This window comes from Chenopodium quinoa, unplaced genomic scaffold, assembly GCF_001683475.1.
Source record: "Chenopodium quinoa cultivar QQ74 unplaced genomic scaffold, ASM168347v1, whole genome shotgun sequence".
In the NCBI taxonomy this organism is placed as follows: Eukaryota; Viridiplantae; Streptophyta; class Magnoliopsida; order Caryophyllales; family Amaranthaceae; genus Chenopodium; species Chenopodium quinoa.
The window spans coordinates 4,567,730-4,586,967 of record NW_018744878.1 but is presented as its reverse complement, the minus strand read 5'-3'; the positions used below and the strand labels follow the sequence as shown (position 1 = coordinate 4,586,967).

The 19,238-nt window shown below is 33.9% G+C and overlaps 2 protein-coding genes and 1 long non-coding RNA gene across 3 annotated transcripts; 1 reads left to right on the top strand and 2 right to left on the bottom strand.

Moving 5' to 3' along the window:
- Positions 1–136: 136 nt before the first annotated feature.
- Positions 137–5,334, top strand: LOC110705651 (probable WRKY transcription factor 20). The gene is made up of 5 exons (XM_021883551.1): positions 137–839; positions 2,414–3,030; positions 3,528–3,656; positions 3,746–3,904; positions 4,720–5,334. Exons 1-5 carry the CDS (start codon positions 624–626, stop codon positions 5,168–5,170), a joined length of 1,572 nt encoding a protein of 523 aa, XP_021739243.1. The 5' UTR covers positions 137–623; the 3' UTR covers positions 5,171–5,334.
- A 2,869-nt stretch (positions 5,335–8,203) lies between these two features.
- On the bottom strand, positions 8,204–14,539 carry LOC110705650 (3-hydroxyisobutyryl-CoA hydrolase-like protein 2, mitochondrial). Its single transcript, XM_021883550.1, has 14 exons — positions 14,287–14,539; positions 13,701–13,781; positions 13,545–13,613; positions 13,369–13,432; positions 13,175–13,254; positions 12,920–13,003; positions 12,267–12,351; positions 12,066–12,151; positions 11,847–11,968; positions 10,757–10,817; positions 9,047–9,145; positions 8,833–8,934; positions 8,700–8,741; positions 8,204–8,591 (listed from the first exon to the last, which is right to left on the bottom strand). The coding sequence occupies exons 1-14, from the start codon at positions 14,410–14,412 to the stop codon at positions 8,472–8,474; spliced, it is 1,221 nt and encodes a 406-aa protein (XP_021739242.1). The 5' UTR covers positions 14,413–14,539; the 3' UTR covers positions 8,204–8,471.
- An 881-nt stretch (positions 14,540–15,420) lies between these two features.
- LOC110705649 lies at positions 15,421–18,115 on the bottom strand. The gene is made up of 2 exons (XR_002508113.1): positions 16,848–18,115; positions 15,421–16,151 (listed from the first exon to the last, which is right to left on the bottom strand). It is a non-coding gene; the product is annotated as an uncharacterized LOC110705649 (long non-coding RNA).
- Positions 18,116–19,238: the final 1,123 nt, after the last annotated feature.

Here is a 19,238-nt window from a genome sequence, read left to right as displayed (position 1 = left end):
ACGGTAATTAAGGTTTGACCGAGATTATTGTCCTTACCATAAAGATAGCAACATATGCATAAGTGCCATCCCAAAATTTTCATTTTATGTATCTGGAAATACATTTTATACATGATGATGTTAAATATCTATAATTATAAAAAAGTAAAAATTATAAAAAAGTTAATACCTGTATGATGAAATTATATTACGAAACAATTCTTTTAAAGATCTAAAATAACCGTGATTTTCTTAACGTAAAGTCGTAAATGATAATATATGGTCAAGGAAGATTAATAAATAGGTTACAAAACAAAAAATTATCAAGTGAGTAGACACACAACATTTGTGTAGTGTACGTATTCCCTCAATCAATGTCATCCCACAAAAGCAACCGCCTGGTCAACTCTAGTCAAAAGTACAAAACCCACTCTCTCTTTTTTCCAGTTCCCTCTCTCTCAATTTCCTAACAATATTTGTTTTTTTAAACAAGAAAAAAAAATCCCACAAACTAATTTCTCTTTTCAAACACGAAACTATTCTCCATAATTTCACATTTTCTGTTTTTTCTTAATTTTTCTCTGTATTTTTTGCCCTTTATTTCCTCACTTTCCCCTGTATTTCTCCCCTGCTTTTTTTTTTCAATGGAGGCAGAAACAAAACCCCAGATAAAAACTAACCCAGAATTAAATTCTGAAACCAAAATTAATTCATCTGATTCAAATTCTGTAACTTTATCTTCATCTTCTTCAAAAAATAAATCCAATTATCCTAGTTTTTCTAAGCTTTTAGAAGGGGTTGTTATGGCGGCTAATTCTGCCATTTCTTCTGACCCTCCAGTCAAAACCACTGACTTTCAGGTAAATTCTCTAACTCCCATTTATTTATTTATTTATTTTAAATTTTATTTGTTTAGTAATTTTATCTTAATTTTTGTTTAATAGTCAAAGATTGTTATGATTATAATTTGTACCTTTATGAATTTTGTGGGTTCATGCTTTGATTTATACTTGGTAATTCAATTTTTGTTTATTGATTGTTTGTGTTATTGTTGATGTTTTGCCATTTTATTAATGACAATTTCCTATTACCTAAAGATTTATTTATAGAAATTGGGTCTAGATAGATTTGCTCTTTGAACATGTATATGTTAGATGTATATTTACTACTATTTTAGGCTAATTTACTTGGACTTGGCTGGAATTGTCCTATACGGGTATGTGTCCAAGTGTTTTTACAACCAAGTTATGAAAATTGTTGCATGGATTTGGTACAAGATGAAGTTTCCGAGTGTCATACCAATGTCCGAGTGTTTGAGTATTCAACACAGTTTGTGACTTGCAGTAACATATATTGTAGGAATAGACAAATAGTGATATCTAAATCAGATTAGTATTACTTAATTTGTTGTTTTAGTTTAAGTGACTATGCTTTAGTAGTAAGACTAGTATCTTTTGGCTTGAACCTTGGACTTATTTATTTCTATCCTGTTATCGATTGTGTGAGAGTTTTGGGATTTTATTATCGATTGTGTGAGAGTTTTGGGCCATGAACAATGCTGTATGCATCTATTGATTCGAATTGTACTTGTGTTTGATAATGTTATGCTGGTGTGGACACTTAGGATCTTCGATTTTGACCACAAATATGAAAAAAAAATAGTATTGTAAATGGCCGATTCTTTTATGCATTTGGACTTCTGGTTGATTGTGACTTTAAGATATTCAATTGCATATGTATACTGGCCATGGAGTATAGACCGTTCCCTTTAGAAGCATGTCATTGACTCATTGTTATTACTGTTAATTCTATTTGATAGTGTTCGAAAGGTGAGTGATGCACCTGATGCTTGAAAATAGTCAAGGAAAATATGTAGCAGTAAAAGTTCCGCAGAAGGATGCTCTAATCATCAGTGTATTTTGGGGGCTAGGAGTTCTCATGTCACAATTATTATTATTCCTAAGTAAAGCTAAACACTAGATATTGGCTGGTAATGTAAGGATCGATAACATACTTGCATCTAGGCTTATTGTGCCAGGTCTTGGTGTCTAATGCTATGTGACTTGCTAAATCCTAACCTGTATTTGGATATGTAAATACTATAATACAATTGATAGATGGTACTTTTAATTTGGTGGTTGCATAGGATCTGCTATAGTGACTTGCTCAAAATATATACTTTTCAGTAGCACGCCTTGCTGTGCATTTAGTAATATTGAATTTTAAGCTTACAATTTGATTTCATTAGCTTTTACCTCTGCTATTAGTTTTCTCCCTGCAACTCATCAGGCATATGATTAATCGGCAGTCATTATATAGTGATGATGGCTGAGTGACTTATTTTTGACCTTATAGTGGTATGCCCTGAATATAATCCTACTTTTATATATTGGTTCGTAATTAATAGCAGAATTCTTCCTTTTGTGGATAATAGGGACAATATGGGATGTCTCATCAAGAAGCCTTGGCAAATATTACTGCTAAAGCAGCTCAAGCTCATCCTGAGGTGCAACTTCAAGCTGCTGATACAAAGCCTTTGATCAAATCTTTTCCAAAGGATAAAGTTGAAGAGCCTGAGATAAAGATAATGAACTCCTCCTGCAATGCAGATAATTCTCCAGATGAAACTCCAAAGACACCTATATCAGATGGTTATAGCTGGAGGAAGTATGGCCAGAAGCAGGTGAAAAGTTCTGGAAGTTCTAGAAGCTATTACCGATGCACTGATCTATCTTGCTGTGCCAAAAAGAAGGTTCAGCATTTGGACGTATCTGGAAAAATAATTGATGTTGTTTATAAAGGTGAACATAATCATAAACCTCCTCAAAATCTTAAGGGTTCCAGCCGTAAGAAGGATTATGCACCTCTTGCTTTGAACAAATATAGTATACAAAGTCTCGATTCTCCTAATTCGCTTGCATGTGAGCAAGAACTTAAACAATTAGTACCTTCGAGTCATGAATGTCTGGATAGCAACCTGAAATGTGCAGCTGAAACACCATCAAGAGATGCTGAGGAGAAGCACATTGAGACAGTTGATATTACCCCAAGGCAAGTTTTATCTTATTATGGAATTGCTATTTTTTTTATGGAATTGCTATTTTTTTGAGAAATTTGTCTAGGAACCCTCTTTCTTTATGCCTTTCAAAAACTCACTTCTTTTTCTCAATCTTAATTTAACCACTCATTTGTTATATTAATTCTATCTTCAACCACCGATCCCCCCCTCCAAAAAAAAAAAAACTCTTTCAATATGGCAAAAAATCCCTTATAGATTATTAAGCCTTACAAACTGGGGCAATCTTCGTTTTCTCAATGAGAAAGTATAGATAGTTGGTATAATGTTGAGAGGAAACTAACATGTAGGTGGTTTAATTATGAATATCTGGTTTAAGTATCGTGCTTTCTGTGTAAATTGGCGTATATGTGTGTATGTCTGCACGCCCATGTGTCTATGTGATCAAAATTCATGCGATACTTGTATACATTGATGTTTTTTCCTGTTACTGACAAGTTCTGTATTATGTCTATTTGCTTGACCTGATCAGACCTAAGTGTGAACTTGCAATAGTGCCAGTAGTAGAAGATCATAGTGGATTGAGATCTGAAACTCCTAGTGAACATGTTATGATTGATCCCATGAAAGTGCTTGATGTTGCCCCATTGAAGAAACGAAGGTATTCTGTTAATTTAAGCTTTCTTATAATTACCTGAGGAATTTTTTGTAGAAGTATATTCTCAATGTTACCTTGTATGTAATGTGCAGGATTAAAGAAAGGAGTAAGGCATGCTCAGAACCAGTATACCGGACTTTCAAGGATCCTAAAATTGTAACGCATGAGGCTGAGGGTGGTGGAATGCTTAATGATGGGTACCGGTGGCGCAAGTATGGGCAAAAGATGGTTAAAGGAAATCCAAATCCTAGGTATGCTGTTCTGTTTTATTACCTTACATCCCAGCTAATATACCACATGTTGAAACATTGTCCCCAAAAGCTTTGATGTATTTCTTCCTTGTCAACAAGACTGAGTTCATTGAGAAGTGACAAACTTATTAACAATTCTTAAATTTTGTAAAAGAAATGAAATCTTGAGAGATTAAATCATCAAACAGTGCTATAGGATATCAAGATTAAACATCAGATTTATCTGTTATATTTGTTGCCTGCTACGAGTATTGGCTAATTGCATGATTACATTTTCTAATTTCTTAGACATTTATGGAAACTCCCTAAAACTTTGATATAGAGAATTATCCTATAGGATACTGGATTTTACTTGATAGTTCTTCTCATAGACCTTGACTCAACACATATTTGATCATTTTAATGATCTTTTTTAGCTATAAATTTGAATTTTTGATGCTAGACTTGAGGAGTTTATACACTAATAATTATATTTAACCTATAATTATAAACAACGTTTTTTCCTCCTTTTTTAAAAGGTGTCCTATGTCCTTTGTTACTGTGTTTTCAACTATTAGTGCCCCATGGATAGTAATATCTGAAGAACTTTTCCATAGAAGATTGTTTTGACATATTTGCCTTTTCCCTTTGTTCTTTGTGTATCATCTATATGAACACTAAAGTCTGAAACTTATTAGCTTCTGTGGATATTATTAAACCAAAGTGGTTGAAGGCCTTGAAGCTTAGTTATTAATCGAGGAAGATATGTTTCTTTCACAAAGTACTAATTATGTTTACTTCTGTCTCTGATGTTACCACATTGGAACGCATTTCAGGAGCTATTATAGGTGCTCATCTGCTGGCTGTCCTGTCCGCAAGCATGTTGAGAGGGCTACTGACAACTCAACAGCAATCGTAGTAACTTATGAAGGCCAACATGACCATGATGTTCCTATTCCCAAGAGGCAATATTATGTTGCCTCAGCTAATGCTATGGCTTCTGGTGCAAACATGCTGTTACATAAAACAGAAATCAAACCTCAATCTCGTGGATCATCTGAAGAGCGATTAGACAAAACAGAAATTAAATCTCAATCCCAAGGATCCTCTGAAGAGCAGTTGGACAAAACAGACATTAAATCTCAACCCCCTGGAGCTGTTGAAGAGCGGCCCAAAGATATGGATAGTGACCTTGGAGAAGAGAAGGCTTCGGAAGCTGGTGCAGATAAAGTATTAGAGTCTGCTCGAACGCTGCTGAGCATTGGAATTGAACTTAAATCATGCTGAGAATTGTTAGTGCAAACTGCGAAGATTGGCTGCTGCGAAAATTCTGACATTGTTAACATTGTTGTATATAGTTTGGTTCATTTACAAGTTGTAACTTCTGTATTGGACTATCTATACATCTGGTATTGAGTTACGAATTCGATAGTATTGTTACAATGTTTGAACTCATTCTACTAGGATAGAGGGAATTCTGAATAGGAAACTCTGTTTTTTTTTTTTTTTTTTTTTTTTTTAATTTCTTAATAGAGAGTTACTAAGTTTTCTTCCTTTTATTTTTTATTTTTTTTAAAAAAATTTATTAACCGTGTTGAATTAGGGTTTGGAAAGTCTTAATGTGTTTATTTACAGGGCAAATTTTGAGTGTTTTTTTTTTTTTTTTTAACAATAAAAAGTATAACAGCCTCCGTATTCAAATACAAGCTTTATTTTTACTTTTTGTACTCTACTGTTTGCATGCATTATATTGACCATATATACTGTATTAATTAAAAAAAATTAAAACAATTTTTTTTATATGCTTTTTCGGATTTATTACAATATCAGTTCAGTATTAATGGTTGAATAGTGAATTAAGTTTAGGATTTTTTTTTTTTTTTTTGAGAGAAGTTTAGGATTTTTTATGTGTTCAAGATTAATAGAAAATCTAGTTTAATTAAGAAAAAAAAGTTTATTCATTCAATGTTTTTTTTTTTTTTTTTTTGAATTAGTTTAATTAAGAAAAAAAAATATGGCATGGATGATACGAAGCATGTCTAAAATATGGGCGTTTAACTATCTCACAATATGCTATTGTTATTTATTTAGGCAAGGTTTTTTTAGGCAAGTTTCTTATTGTACCTTTTATTTTATTTTTTAATCTTCTGATAAAGTTTCCTTATTGTACTTGTACTCTTAAGTACGAGGATTGGTGAATAAAACCTATTCCAAGTAAAACAACTAGAACCATCTAACAAGCTTTAGAATTCCTAATCAACATGTACTTAATTTCTTATTAGCTTATATTTTTATTTGACATTCATATTAATCATATATATACATGCTTTTTATATAGTAGTACTCTAGCCTTCAAATTGCATGCCAAAAATTGAAGAATCCAACTCACAACAAATTAATGAGAGAATTATAGAAGAGAATTTAATTATACATATAAAAAAAGGTATGATGGCTAATAATAATTCATCAACCATGAATATTCTAAAGGCTAAACAAACAAAAACAAAGAAAACAAGAAAATCATCAAAAAATAAAAGAAAGAAAATCATGCATGTTGCTAAAACTCAATCATCATCAACTTCCATGGACTGCCTCCCTCCCGAGATGATCTCCGAAGTACTTGCACGTGTCGCCGCCTCCTCCCCGGTTGATTTATTTCGTTGCAAACTAAGGTTTGTATCATATATTTATGCAATGTCTTAACTAATTATGTCAATTAGCATACTAATTAATTAACATTGTGTTATTATTTGAATGGTAAAAGTTGCAAGAGCCTTCATAAGATATCGGATGAGAAGGAAGTCCTACAACAAGTTTCCCTAGGAACAATTTGGAGACGTGTATGGTTTAGTGAAAAGGCGAGCACCTTCTTTATGAGATGCTTTGAGAGCAACAACCCTGAAGCCCTTCTTTGTCTTGGATTTGTAATAATTCTTTACTATTCATAACTTTATATTATGCCAAAAAAAAAAAAAAAAAAAACCTATACTACCTCCGTTTTTTTTAATTGCATGCAACTTCGGAATATTTTATATATCACGAATAATTTCCCAAAGTTGCAACTAAAAAAAATCGGAGCAGTACTAAAATTTAAATATTGTAATTTTTTGGTATGTTTTTGTAGGAACAATACTTCACTCATATCTTGCAAGAAGAAGGGATAAAAAATATTGGAAAAGCAGCCGAACTAAATAACAAAGAGGCGGCTTACGTGTTAGGGCTTATATATCTATGTAGTGGAGAAGAAGAATGCATAAAAAAGGGAGTTGAATTGTTGATGAACACCGGTAAGTTAATCGGGGTGAAAGGACTCGTTGAGTGCAGGAAGAATTTACGTGATATGATGTATTCGAGTTGGATGAATAATAAGCTTATTGCCGAAAACAAGCCAAAGATTTCGTGTGCCATGCGAATTGAACATGAGAAGAACATGAGTAATTGGGATAAGAGTGATTATTATCATGAGGATGGTGAAGATAATATGGTTTGTGAAACTTGTAAATGTGTTCGGGAAGTTGATTTCTTTTATAAATTGATGAATGTTGTTTAGTTAGTTTGATTAGTGAATTTTAGTTAGGGTTCAAGAATATTGTAATTAACCTAGTTACGTTAGGTTGCATAGGGGTTATTGTAATGAAAATAGAATTTATATTTATTATTCTTAGTATTATTCCTAAAAACAAACAAGTATATAGACCCCCTCAAGCGGTCTATTTTTTTTTTTAAAAAAAAGTTTATGTGCAATAATTTAGCATTGTGTCACGTCATTATATAATTAGCAATAGCATTGTATCACGTCGCAACTAACATATTGCACTAATTATTTTATGTCATTGTTAATGGTTTAAAAAATCATGTATAAAGAGAAATAGCCTCAACAATTCCAACACAATGGAGAGTTAAATCCTCTTTTTTACAACAATATGTTTCAAAGTAGAAATCCGGTACAACATCTAAGCTACATACTAGTTCTATTAAAACCTCACCCAAAAAAATATAGTTATACATTGTTTCCACCAATCTCCAACTATAATATCTCTGCTTCAACTATTTGGATATTAAAGGGAATACATTAAAAGTTATAACATGGTGTTCCCAACTGGGCTGGTTTGTGAAGCCTGCAACTGCAAGTGTGCTCCAGAAATTGATTTCCATCTTGTAGCATAAACTGTGAGTAATTTCTATCAGTCTTCTTTGAACATATTTGGAAATTTATTATCCGTATAAGACGGAAACTCGTATTTTATAATTTTATCTCGTAATTTCCTGAATCATACACGCACACACGAAAATCAGGCGAAAAAGAAAGGAGTTGGGAAATAAATAAACCAGAAAGTGATAATTATTGATCTTGATAAGGATTTTGATAAACAAGACATCAATTTGAACAATTTCTGATATTCTCAGCCTCACCCGAGACAAATCCAACTGCTTCAGAACAGTCAATCATCTCTTCTTCAGGCTACTAAAGTAATTTGTTATACAAGAAAGAAAAGAAAAGAAAAAAAAAAAATCTAAGGACTCAATATCCTAAAAGTAAATATCAATGCTACAAAACTCCACACTGGACTACAGAAGACATCGGCTATCACATATCTGGTTCTCGCAGTGATGTAGGTAGGTTAAGCTCAGGCTCGTATTCTCCGAGTGGTGAGAAAAAGCAATCCACCATATCCTTGCTTACGTCTTCAAGAGTAGGAGGATCCCACTGCAGAATATAATATATTGGTTATAAGAAATGGGACAGGATGTTTAACATTAAGTACAAACACTACTAAGAAAAAACATTCAGAAGCATTGATTTAGGAAGGCTTACTTTAGGAGCAAAGTCTTTGTCAACTAAGCGTGCCCTAACACCCTGTTTGAAAGAAACAAAATCGGAGAAATTTCAGAAATTTCGGTATTTCAAAACCTGCTTACGATAATAGAGGTAATTTAACAACATATACCTCACAGAAGTCATTGGAAACTCTCTTGGATATGCAATTCACAGTTGTTCTGTATTCCCGAGCTAGACATTTGTCGATAGGTTGAAATCTCCCATCACGGATCTGAATTTGATTATAATAATAATAATTAAAAAAAAAAAAAGGCAACAAATAAGAGCCATAAGAAGTAAAGATCGTTGAGGGGAGCCCAGCTAGAGATGTTACAAGAGCTTACAGATCGTAGAGTGACTTTCAAGCTCAATGGAGAGGCTTCTTTTAGTTTCTTCAGGGTAGCCTTGCACCATTCATCAGAAGATTTAGCTGCCTCCTTTTCCTGTGGAAATTGAACCATAATTCAAGGAGACTATATTTTTTGCATTCATTATGAGCAGCCAAAATTTGCTAATTACACAAAGAAAACCTGAAAGTATAGTCAACGAGGTTAGACAAGCAGCCGGATGAATCTAACATAAAGCCGAGTCTATATACTGAAGCAAGTGAAGTCAACCTTAGTCACACTTTGCCATTCAGAATTTCAGAGACTACAGCTAGATCTGCCAGATTAGGCACATTAATACTTCTACCCTACAGGCCTACAGAGAATAGCATGAAATTTGCTATAAAATTAACAGCCATGGGCGGCTACTAAAAAATAACCTTATGAAATCGGTGTTTCTTTGGGGGGCAAGTATATCAGTAGAACAGTACGTATTATTTTTTTTTGAGGAACAAGAACAGTACGTATTTGATATACTCAAGTTCTGGTTGCATAATGGAAAAGAAATAATTCTTTAAAGAGATACTAATATATCTAAATTCTCAGTTATTTTTGTCCATATAAAAACACTTTAAAGGTTTTATGAACTCAACACCAAGGACAAAGAAACTGCACAAGAAAAAACAGGGAAATCGCAAAAGCAGAAGCTCAAGATAACCTGGAAAATTAATAAGAAACCTTAATGTCAAAAGTTAAAATAAAAATAATAATAAAAAAAAAAAAATTTTTTTAAAAAAAAAAACCTCTTATTTATCACATATCAAAACCCAATCAACAATGGTTCAAAGCCTGTACAATCACAAAGGCACATAACAGTGGTTGTTCCTAGATACAAATATATAGAAGATCCTAATGACCAAAAATCACAGCTTTTCTCATGTTTACGCAAGGAAGGTCATTGTAGAGAGGTAAACCATACTATGTGGTTGCTTGGTTAAATTTATTTACATGGGGATTTGATTTTCCAATGAATTAGGTGTATGTGAACTTGTTTGGTAGGCAATAACATAGGAGTGACTGAGTAAGACACTGAGACTTCTTGGGGATTCCTATTTCCCACAAAATGGAAGTGTTAACTTGCCTAGTCCCCTAGGTAGGTGGAAATTCTCATGGGAATTAGAAATTCTGATGTCCAACCAAACGAACCCTGACATTTATTAAGATATAAACATTCATGGCCATTGGAACTGTCCTAGGAAGTCATACTTCCTACAAATAACTAAACGACCACCAAGTACAGAGCCACCCACAAAAAATCCAGATTTCACCACAAAATAGTCTATCATCTTGACAAATTAGCTAAGAATTTGTTTGTCATGAGTAAACCGACATTCAATTTTCTACCAGGTTTGAAAAGCATGCAATCTACGACAAAAAATTGACTTGTTGCCTGATTAAACTAACATATTGACGCATTGCCTGACAAATATGAGAGGTTCTGTAAGGTGCAGTTTAAATACACTAAGTTCAATGCTTTACAATAGTCAGCAAATGAGAGCACTTTAGTTACGTCAGTCAGGATGTCCGCCAAAATTCTCCTTCATCAGGAAAAAAAGAAAAAAGAAAAAGGAAAAAAAACAGGTGACTACCACCCCACCCTTGGAAAAGAAAAGAGCTCTGCAGAGAAGCCAAATGATATCAAAAAAAGAAAGTATAAATTATTCTTACCAGAGCATCAACAATCTCCTCAACTGTATCATGGCTGAAACATCTATCAATTGTTTCAATTCTGCATGATTCAATTGTCATCAGTAAATGAAAGAAATCACAAGAGATAGAAAAATATTCTCATAATCATTATCAAAACAGCAGAAATAAAATCCTCTTTGCAAAGATTTTTTTTTTTTTTTTAAATTATGATGTTTAGATGTATATCCCACCAAGCATAATTATGCGCCAAAACACAGAATTAACTACAACCAAATGACAAATTAGCACATGATGAACTGTTTGTGTAGTTCCCTAATGGAGATGGACATGGTAGGGAAAGGCGAGAGTTTGTTTGGTTGCACTTATTTGACATAGGCAATAGAAATTCCTAGGAAATTCTTGAATTCTTGTTGTTTGGTTAACATGAAATTTGCAAAATGGGGGGATTGGAACTTCCTAGGAATTCTGAGTTTCTACATATCGGATGTTAATTACCTAACCTCCCCTTGGTCATTCATAATTCACATGAAATGCAAATTCCCTCATGTCAACCAAACAAGTTTGGCAAATTCCTAGGAAATACATGAAGGGTGTTACTTCCTATAAACTGTAAATGGCCATGGGAATTTAATTCAAATGCAACCAAACAAGCACTGTCTGGCATGGTAAGGGCATCTCATTTCCTATCTAACACAATTTAATCTGGGACATTTATAACTGCTGCCTTACAATAGCTTATCCCTCTTCAGAACCAAGGTATCAAATTCATTCATCAGTAAACGCAACTCAGCAAAATATCCCTGTGCCCTTCCCTTCAGTTTCCCGCTCATAAGGTTAGATAGTAAACAATTTATAGAATCTTTGCTTACAATTTCCAGCACTAGCTAAGTATTAGTCAAAGTATCTGCTTAATTTCATAATCTTTGTATCAAAAGTGTGTCATTATCCAAATCAACCAGCAAAGGTTAAGTATGCTGTAAATTGAGGAACAGAATAGAAATAATGTTGGCACCAAAGTTCACAAGCTTGGTTCTAAAGTAATATGGAGCTGCACATGGCTAATTAAGAGTAGTCATATTGAGAAAGCAAAATAGAAGATTGGCATTACTTGTAAACAACGCTACTCTTATCTGGGTAGACAAGGTCACCATATTGAGCAAGCGAACTTTCTACCACAGATGGATCGTCTGTGAACAATTTAGAAAGGCGCTCTTCTATCAACGGAAGTCTCTGCCAGATTCATTTATTACAGAAGTATAATTAGAGTAAGCAAGTGCAAAATTTACTATCCGCATTCGTATTAATTAGCATATCAGAAATAACCAACCGCATTTAGGCAGTAATGAGTAGCAAGACCACAAGCAATCATATCAACACCATTTAGTTTATCTCCTGTCAGAGCCAGGTATTCACCTGCATCAAAGAAAGTAATCCATAGAATCAATACAAATGTGCTAAAGATTTTAAGTTATTAACTCCTACAGTAATAGATAATTGTACATTAGATACACTAGGCACAAAAACCTACCTAGATAACCAGGTAGACGAGAAAGGAAAAAAGAAGCCCCAGCATCAGGATGGAAACCCAGTTGTGTCTCTGGATGAGAAAATACCTGAAATTGTTGATTTCATGTTCAATATCACTGTCTGAATAAAAATGAGCATCACATAAATTGAGCAGAGTTTAAAAACTCACAGAGCCACTCAAGTTTTTAACCAAACGCCACTTGCAAAATGTTTCAAAGTAATGCTAAAATTGCTGATTACAATAACTTGTAACTGAACATGGAATGTCGCTCTTAGGCAGTAGAGGAGAAACAACATTTCTTGTATCTATTCTATTTGGCTAAAGGGAAGTTTAATAAGGAATGACATTTATTTTGATATGAAAAGTTTAAATCATGCTTCAGAGAAACTTCAGAATTCCAATACTCTAAAGGAATATAGAGGCAGAGTACATATATATAGACACATAATATGCACCTCTTGAAAGAAATGAGAACCAAATTAAAATTGTTTTGTTGTATGTTTGGTCCTATGCACTACATATCATTAAATGCACACATGATCAAAGAGGGGTCATGAAATCACACAATCACACCCCAGAAGATGATAAATATATTACACAAAGAGAAGTAATAGGACATCAGAAAGCTATATTTCCAAGAGTAAGGGACACACTGTTCTATCAGTTGCCACTCTGAACATTCCTAATAAAGATATACCAGCACCAGCTCCCATAGTGGTTCCATCCAAGATAGCCACCTACAGATTCAAGGAAACCCACTTAGACTGATATGGATGACAATAGGTAACAATGTTAGAAAGTATTCACTTCCGTTTTACATTCATAATCAGAATGTAATCAGCAAATGATCATAACATTCAACTTTAAAGACCACATAAGTCCAATGCAAATTATGCAGCATCACTTACATGAGGCTTAACATAAGTACCCATGAGGTATACAAATCTGTACAATGTATCGAAAAAGCTCTTACACTCTTCAACTTTCCCTGCACACAATAAAATAAAACAGGAAAAAGTAACAAACATTAACAGCAATATCTATGAATACAGTGTAGGATGCCATCCTCGAAGCTAAGCAAAGGTAATTAACTCTAACCCACCTTCATTAATCAGCTGATAGAGGCTAACAACATCGGCACCAGAACAAAATGCCTTCCCATTTCCCTTTCAATATTCAAAAACAAATTCAGCATTCCATACACCTTTTAATTAAAATGTCAAAACCAAAAGTTTTTATAAAAGGGCAAAACTTTCTAGCAAAATTTTAATTAGTTACCTTCATTATAATAAACCCAAGATCAGAGTTTTCTTCCCATGATTCATACAATCTCTTAAGCCTACCAGCCTATAATCAAAATATAGTTATACCAATTAACATAAACATTTGAAAGGTTCAATTAATTTAATAGAACCAGAAGTTACAGCAGCAGACCATAGAAGTTGAAATGGCATTGAGTGAAGAAGGTCTGTTGAGAATTGCTGCCCTTGAATTTGCTCTCCCTTCAACCAAAACCTATAATTTCAACAAAATGGGAAATTGGGTGTTGCTAAATTCCGTCTAATAATTAAAGATAAAAAAAAGTAAAAGCTAATTCAGAAAAAAGCAAGAAAATTTTCAAACAAAATGTGCAATTGGGAAATGCCTAAACTTGCCAAATAATCAAAGAACAAAGCTTGCCAACAAATAAAAAAAATTAAAATTTCAAACAAAATGGGGAATTGAGTATCGCTTAAACTCACAAAAATTCAAAGAAAAACCAAAAAAAATTGAAATTTCAAACATAATGTACAATTGGGAAATGCCTAAACTTGCCAAATAATCAAAGAACAACAAGAACAAAGATTGCCAACAAATAAAAAAAATTTAACATTTCAAATAAAAATTCGATGAACAACAAATAAAAATCGAAATTTGAAACAAAATGTGCAATTGGAAAATGCTAAAGCAAGTCAAATAATTAAAGAACAGCAAAAACAAATCAAACCCACAAAAATTAAAGAGAAATAGAATTAAAAACCTGATCTTCCACACGATCATATTGAGGTAAGTAATTAGGTTGAGCTATATAGGTTCTAAAAGGAGAGAGAAAACCAAGTTTATGAAGTGAATTTGTGGATTTTAAAACCCCTTTAAACCTCTGCATCTCTCTGTATTTGGAGGCTCGAAGATTTGTGAAATGTTGCGGCTTCTGTTGTTGGGTTTAGTTTAGTGGACTCTTCTCTCTCCTCTTTCCTTTCGCCTCAGTCAGCTATGAAAGAAGCCTAGAAACGAGACTGTGAATGATTTATTGGATCGCGGCGTTTTACTTTGGAGCTGGGTTAAACGCAGCGTTGAGGCTTGTTCATTTGTATTCCAATCTTGATCCTTTGAAGCCAATTCGGGTTAGCGGATCGAGTTTAGGTTTAAGTTTGGATTCACATTTGAAATGATTTAGTTATCAAGATCTTATTAAAAATTATTGAATAAAATTATTTGAAGTTTTGTAAAACTTGTGCAAAAGCTTAATGATACTCTTTAGATAGTCAAATTGGGTTGAATTTGTGTTCTGTTCAAATTAGGTTGAATTTGTGTTCTGCTCAAATTAGGTTATGATTATTTTTAGTACAATAAATTCATGTCGGGTTATCTAGTTGGGTTAAAAAGTGTGAGTTTAGTCACTTAAGTGTGGATTTGAATGTATGGCCAAAACAATATTTTTGTTTTGCATTGCAATAAGCATGTAACCGATGTTGGTATAAGCCTATAATACAAAATACTCCCTCCTTTCCTTCTTGTTATTCCAGTTCAAAATATTTTATTTAAAAAGAAAAAAAACTTGTGCATGATTATAAAAATTGGTAACAGTTATCTCATACAGTCATATTCCAACAAGTTAAATAATGTTGGTAAAAAATAATTTATAACATTACAATTTACAATCAGTAGTGTTTAGTTTCAATTAATGTAAAAGCTTCCAGTAAAAAAAAAAAAAAAAATAATAATAATAATGTAAAAGCTTTAAATTTCTTTGAAAAATTAAGTCAAGATTGTGAATCGAGTTCATATAATATTGTAAACTCCTTAGTTGACCGAATTATAGGATACCTAATCGATTGTCAATCTAGGATTTGAGACTTTGTTAGTAGAACAGGTACGAGTTATGGAGAAGTTGTGAAAAAGCTGGCTATCCAAACTCTGTAGACTCTTCAACTGCATACATTAATACATTATATGGATCTATTTATAAAAAGCATCAATAACAATTAACAAACTGAGGAAAGTGGTGAATGCTGCTTAGCTCTTATCCACTGTTTTACCACCTTTGCTGCCACTCTTCTAAACATAGGGAAGATCATTAATCTTATTGCTTTGGATGCTTCGACTTTTGTTGAGTCTGTTGGTAGAAAACTAGAGAATTGCAGAGCTCGTAGCAAATCTTCCATTCAGATGATGCAGCTGGCAAACAAGCAACTGAATTCTAATGACGGTCGAGTGCACAGAAAACGCCTATAAGTAGCGCTTGGCCAAGAAATGATCCTTGCCTAGGCCACTGAACAAGTTACCATTGTTGGCACTTGACTGAGAAGATTGAGATGCAGTGCAGTATGCTAGGAAGGCAGAACAGGTTTCCAAATATGGGGAGAGAAACAGCACTTGATTTTGTTTTACTGCCTCTACTTTCTGTCGAGGACAGGAGGTTGATTACAACGCATGCTAATACAAAACACAGCACATAACTCAGGTAATTCATGGAGTCCAACAACTCTGCATAACTGTGACTTCGGGTTGTGTTTCTTGTAGTGACTTGGGGTCAGGATTGAGGTTGAAAAGCTCCCTCTATCGTTCTTCCCACAATTATGATAAGTTTTGCAATTTCATGCTTGGTGCTTCTTCGGACTCCAACTGCATTTATGATGTGCATAGCTAATATATCAGCTACCGTAAAATATGAGAAACAGGCACATCATTTTGGGACAAAGGGAGTACAAATCACTCTACTTATACCAATTGATAAAATAATTTTAAAATACATCCATTGACAAGCAATGTTTTCATGCATTGAAGTTTGTCACATAACTACATTAAGTCACAAGTTACAAAAATCATGGTTAAACACTTTGAATTACGAGAAAATATAAATTGAGCTTCATAATAAACAACAATTGTTTAACTAGTAGCAATATTGTAAATAAGAGGACATGTTTTATGTTGTTGATGAGTAAACCTACTCCGTATGATATTACATTTTCATCCCCTAGATAAACACAAACTGTTAATCAAAATGATCAATGGGTGCTGGGCTGCTTTCTCTTGAATTGTTGGCTTTAAGACCATACATTTAAATATGCAAAGTACATTTGACACTAGAATATACTGGTAAATTTTACAATTATTTAGTACCTCAAGTACTATGGGAATATTACCTTTTATTTTCCCTCTGATAATCAAGAATTTGTTTTAAGAAGAAACAAGATGAGCTACGATAATCAAGTCAGAGTTTGTTTTAAAAATTAAGAAGGAACAAGATGAGCTAAGAACAAAAGGTTTGCCATTTAAAAATAAATAAAAAGAAAGAACAAGTTGAACAAAATTTCTCACATTTCAACACAGGGGATATGTTGGAGAAGGTGGCAATCTTGGCCATTCGGCATCTCATATCTTTTTTGGATAACTGGACAATTCCAGATACAAAGTTTCTGTAAAGAGGTAAGGCTTAGTACTGATTCTGTAAAGAGTTTCAGCTCACGAAGGAAGGAGAGGTTGCCCATTTCTTCTGGGAGTTTCTGTAAGTCTGGGGGACGAATGGTTAGACTCTAAAGCGTTGTTAGGGCAAGCAATACTTTGACAGAGCCCTTCTTCAAAACCATCACTGTCGATTACCAGTGTTTCAAGGACAGAGAGAGTTTCCGCTGATATGTTTTTCAACCTCTCGCACCAACAGCTTTTGCGACATTTGGCAGAGCGTGTTGTTACAATAACTCTACTCCCACTTGCACCGCATTCTAGTAACATAAGGAGATCCAACCAACTATTCCGATTTTCATCCCATATGTCATCTAAGACAAGAAGATCCTTGGATGCCTGATTTAATCTGACCAACCAGGAGTCTATCAGAATCCTTATCACCGGTGATGGATTGATAAACTCGCTTCATTACAGTACTTTGATCACCTACCTCAGGTACACAGACCCAATTAGTAAGATCAAAATGTTTCATAACAATCTCATCATTATAAATCAGCTGAGCAAGAGTGGTTTTTCCGAGTCCCCCAAACCCGACAATTGGAATCACAGTAATCCTTTTCCCATCATCAAATTTGGGATCAAAAATCATCTCAATAATATTGTTTTTATCATGTTCCCTACCAATGACATCTTCTACTTTCACAAAAGATCCTTTCTGCCTATTGCTTATCAAACGCTCCATTGGCAATGGCAGCCCAACAACAAGTTCAAGCCATCCATATTGGCCTTGATTTCATCCAGATCTTTCCTAATAGACTTGATCTCATGAGCCAATCTTCTATTGTTCTAAAAGGGACTAGACTTTGAGAATAAGACGCCTACCTTTTCCAGCGTGCTCCTCTCAACCCGCGGATTCTGGCGATCCAGAGTGAGGACATAATCAAACAAGTCATCAGCTCGGTACAGCACTTGCTTCAGCTTCCGAAGCCAGAGCCTGATCAGCTCACTATTGTCTCCTTCTTGGCGCCTCTCAGCATCACGAACTCGAGCCTGGATAAAGGTCATGGTATTCTCAAGCTTCTTCAGTTCATCTCGAGCACCCCACCAGGAAACAGCCTCTTTAAACGCAGATTTAGCCAAGGATTCCAAGGCTTTTGCAGCTAAATTGGAAATAACTCTGAAGAAAGTGCCAGACATTTACCATGTGCATGGAATAAAATAACAATATTTATCTAAGGTGTCGTTTGGTTCACAAGGGAATTAAAATTTCCCATGAAATGCAAATACATGGGAATTTAATTCCTATAATCAAATTCATGGGATTTTCCAAAAATTGTTTGGTTAACTATGAGGGAAGTTACTTCCCAAGGAAATTTCTACTTACCTAAGGGGTTAGGTAAATGAATTCCTACATTTTGTGGGAACTCAAAATTCCTAGGAAGTTCCACTTCCCCCATATCACCAAATTTTTGCCAACCAAACAACATACAAAATTTGTAATTCCTAGAAAGTTTCAATTTTCATGTTTTATTATGTCAACCAAACAAGCTCTAAGTATCTAACAAATTGACAAAACATCTGCATAAAAGATGGTGCTGAGCTACAGCAAACAAAGAGAAATTATGTACTTTTTAAACTTGAAAAATCAAGTTTTATCAAAATTATTTCACCCACCTTCACAGCATTGTGCCAACAAAGACCTTAAAATTTTAGGGCATGTTCTCATTGACTGAACTGAGCTGAAGTGAATAAAACTGAACTGAAATGAATATTTTATAATAGAATGAAATTAGGAGCTGAAATGAACTGAAAATAAATGTATAAGAACAGACCTTTAGTCATAATAATACGGTATCAAAATATCAATTATACTAGAATCGTTTGGTTGAATGTGGAAAATGCAAAGGTTAACCATGAGAAGTTCCACAAAAAGTTTCCATAGGCAATTAAATACCCTTATTTTGCGGGAAGTGGAAATTCTTGATTCTTGTGAATTTCTTACTTCATGTGAATTTGGTCAACTAAACTTTCAGAAAAAAACGACACTTAAAAGTCTTAAGTCCATCGTAATCTCTTATCCCTATCACTCGTACCAAACGCCCCCACAACAATGGCGGATCTAGGGGTATATAGAGTTACAAGTGTACTCTGTACCCCCATTTCGCGAAGAAAAAAAGAAAAAAAATTATACAAAAAGAGACCTCTTGTATCTAATAGGCGGTCTCTATTTTAAAACTGGTAAGGCGGACAAAGAGACCTATTGTTACAATAATAGGTTTCTTAGGTGATATTGTTTATTTTTCC